Consider the following 2,642-nt stretch of genomic DNA (forward strand, 5'->3'; position numbering starts at 1 on the left):
ATGTTTGTGCGTAGCCAGAGGAATATCAAAGACTGGGCAAGTTTGAAATCAGCTTTGGTGGAGGAGTTTGGAATCAAGTTATCCTCAGCAGAAGTTCATCGCAGGTTGGGAAAACGACAGCAGCATAAGGGTGAATTATTGCACGAGTTCCTTTATGCACTTATGGAAATTGCAAAGCCCATTTGTTTGGAGAAAGAAAGTTTGATCGAGTATTTCGTTGAAGGTATCCCAGATGCTAGATCAAATAAGGCAATGCTATACCAGGCCAGAAACCTCAAGGATCTTAAGTTACAAATCGACGCGTATCAAAAATCACGTGGATCATCCAAACCAGTTAACAAGTATGGTTTACAGGGTAGCAAGGCTTTGCACGACACAAAACAAGATGCATTAGCTGAATCAGTTAGGAAATGTGTTCGGTGCGGAGATTCGTCGCACATGAAGAAACACTGTCCCGTGAAGGAGAAATGTTTCAAATGTGATCAGCCAGGACACCGAGCAGCACAGTGTAAAGCAGAAGTGCAGGTCAAAACAGAAAGAGCAACCAATGTCGTCCAGGACGATAAAGTCGTTTCACAACCATCGCGTGAGTCCTTTTCTTCGAGCTTGGAATTGAAATCTGTGATTTTGAGGAATTCAGAATTCAAAGGACTTGGACTTGGACAGGTGCTGAATTGTGCTTGATGCGTAGGCGTATGTTCTTAAAGCTAGGCGTTGGAGTAGGCAGTCTGATGGGTCGTCAGAGAGTTTTGACAGGTATCGGAGAAAGTCAAGTGCTAACATTCGGAAGCTTCGTTACAAAGGTCGTTATCGATGGAATCGACATGTCGGTCGAGTTTCATGTCATACCAGATGACGATATGAAGTTTGACGCAATCTTAGGCACAACAATCTTAATCAGCGTTGACATGATGGTAACCAAGTATGGCACTATCTTTTCCCCAAGAGTTCTAAGTGTTCAGCAAAGACCAATGACAGGATCATACAATAACCAGGCAGGGCAAAGTACTTGTCTGCAGCTAATTAGCGAATTCGAAAGTCTGTGCATGATCAGCACGAAAGACTCTAAGACAGTTTCGGCAGTAGATTTGGAGCATTTGAGTCAGGAAGTAGCTTCTGAAGTGGAGTCATTGATTGAAAGTTACAAGCCAAAAAGAATTCTCATTTCCCCAGTCGAGAGAAGATCTTGTTGACAGACGAGTTGCCAGTTTTCCAACATCCGAGACGATTAGCTTACTGCGATCAGAAGATTGTCGATGATCAGGTTTAAGAATGGCTAGAGGAAGGGATAATCAAGCCTCGCACATCCGAGATGGCTTCGCCAGTGGTGCTTGTAGATAAGAAGAACGGGAAGAAGCGCTTGTGTTGCGATTACCGAAAGTTAAATAAAAAGATTGTCCGAGATAACTTCCCAACAGCTCAAATGGACTGTGTGATCGAAAAGCTACAAGGTGGAACAGTTTTTACAACTCTAGATTTGATTAATGGTTTCTTTCACGTGCCTGTTTCGTCAGAATCCCCAAAAGTATACATCGTTCGTAACTCAGAGTGGTCAGTATGAGTTCCTGTTTGTACCCTTCGGTATAACAAACTCTCCAGCAGTGTTTACCAGTTTTATCATGGCAGTTATGCGTGATTCAATTAAGAACGAGGACGCGGTTGTATACATGGACGATGTGATCATTTCGAGCAAGAGTATCGATGAGGGCGTGCAGAAGTTGAAGCGAGTTTTGGAAGTGGCACAAGGAAATGGCTTGCGAGTAAATTGGAGTAAATGTCAGGTGTTGAAGCGCAAAGTTAACTTCTTAGGCTATGTCGTTGAAAACGGTACCATCAATCCAGGTAATGAGAAAACTCAAGCAGTTGCTGATTTTCCAATTCCGCGCGACAAGAAAGGAGTCCAAAGATTCCAAGGTTTGACGTCGTATTTCCGTAGGTTTGTGGAAGGATACGCCGTAATTGCCAAACCGTTGTCCGACATGTTGCGCAAGGAGGTGAGGTTCGAGTTTCAAGACCAGCAATTAGGAGCATTTAAAAAGCTAAAAGAAGCGTTGATCAGTGGACCAGTTCTGAAGCTCTATAATCATTCGCTTGACACAGAAATTCATACCGATGCATCCAAGTTCGGATTTGGAGCCGTTTTGCTTCAACGAGATCCCTGTGATAACTTGTGGCATCCAGTTTTCTACATGAGCCGTAAATCCAAGCCATGTGAGGAAAAGTATCATTCTTATGAATTGGAAGTACTTGCAGTTATCGGAGCCTTGGTAAAGTGGCGGGTGTATGTTCTAGGGAAAAAGTTTAAAGTTATTATGGACTGTAACGCTTTTGCCATGACCATGAAGAAGAAAGAGATTTCGACTACGAAATAGAGCACAGGTCAGGTTCGAAGATGAGACATGTTGATGCGTTGAGTAGGGTTTCATGTTATACGTTGACTGACAGTTTGTTTCATCGTTTGCGGGAAGCACAGCTCCTAGATGATTGGACAAAGACTTCTACATAGTGAACGAAGTTCTGTTCAAGGATCCTAACAAAGAGTTGCTAGTAGTTCCATCACTCATGGAAACCGAAATCATCCAGAACAGTCACAAGCAAGGACACTTCTCATCCAAGAAAACTCAGGATTTGATTGAGAAGTC

The 2,642-nt window shown here is 43.1% G+C and overlaps 1 protein-coding gene across 1 annotated transcript in view; it reads left to right on the forward strand.

Moving 5' to 3' along the window:
• The window catches only part of LOC139354382 (uncharacterized), a 27,866-nt gene continuing 25,224 nt past the window's right edge, over window positions 1-2,642 (forward strand). The window contains exons 1-4 of the mRNA XM_070998607.1: window positions 1-586; window positions 667-1,109; window positions 1,515-2,211; window positions 2,507-2,642. The exon at window positions 2,507-2,642 is cut by the window's right edge and continues 222 nt beyond it. Of these exons, the coding sequence (XP_070854708.1) occupies window positions 1-586; window positions 667-1,109; window positions 1,515-2,211; window positions 2,507-2,642 (1,862 nt within the window). The remainder of the gene's footprint in view (window positions 587-666; window positions 1,110-1,514; window positions 2,212-2,506) is intronic.

This window comes from Drosophila suzukii, assembly GCF_043229965.1.
Source record: "Drosophila suzukii chromosome 2 unlocalized genomic scaffold, CBGP_Dsuzu_IsoJpt1.0 scf_2c, whole genome shotgun sequence".
Classification (NCBI taxonomy): domain Eukaryota; kingdom Metazoa; phylum Arthropoda; class Insecta; order Diptera; family Drosophilidae; genus Drosophila; species Drosophila suzukii.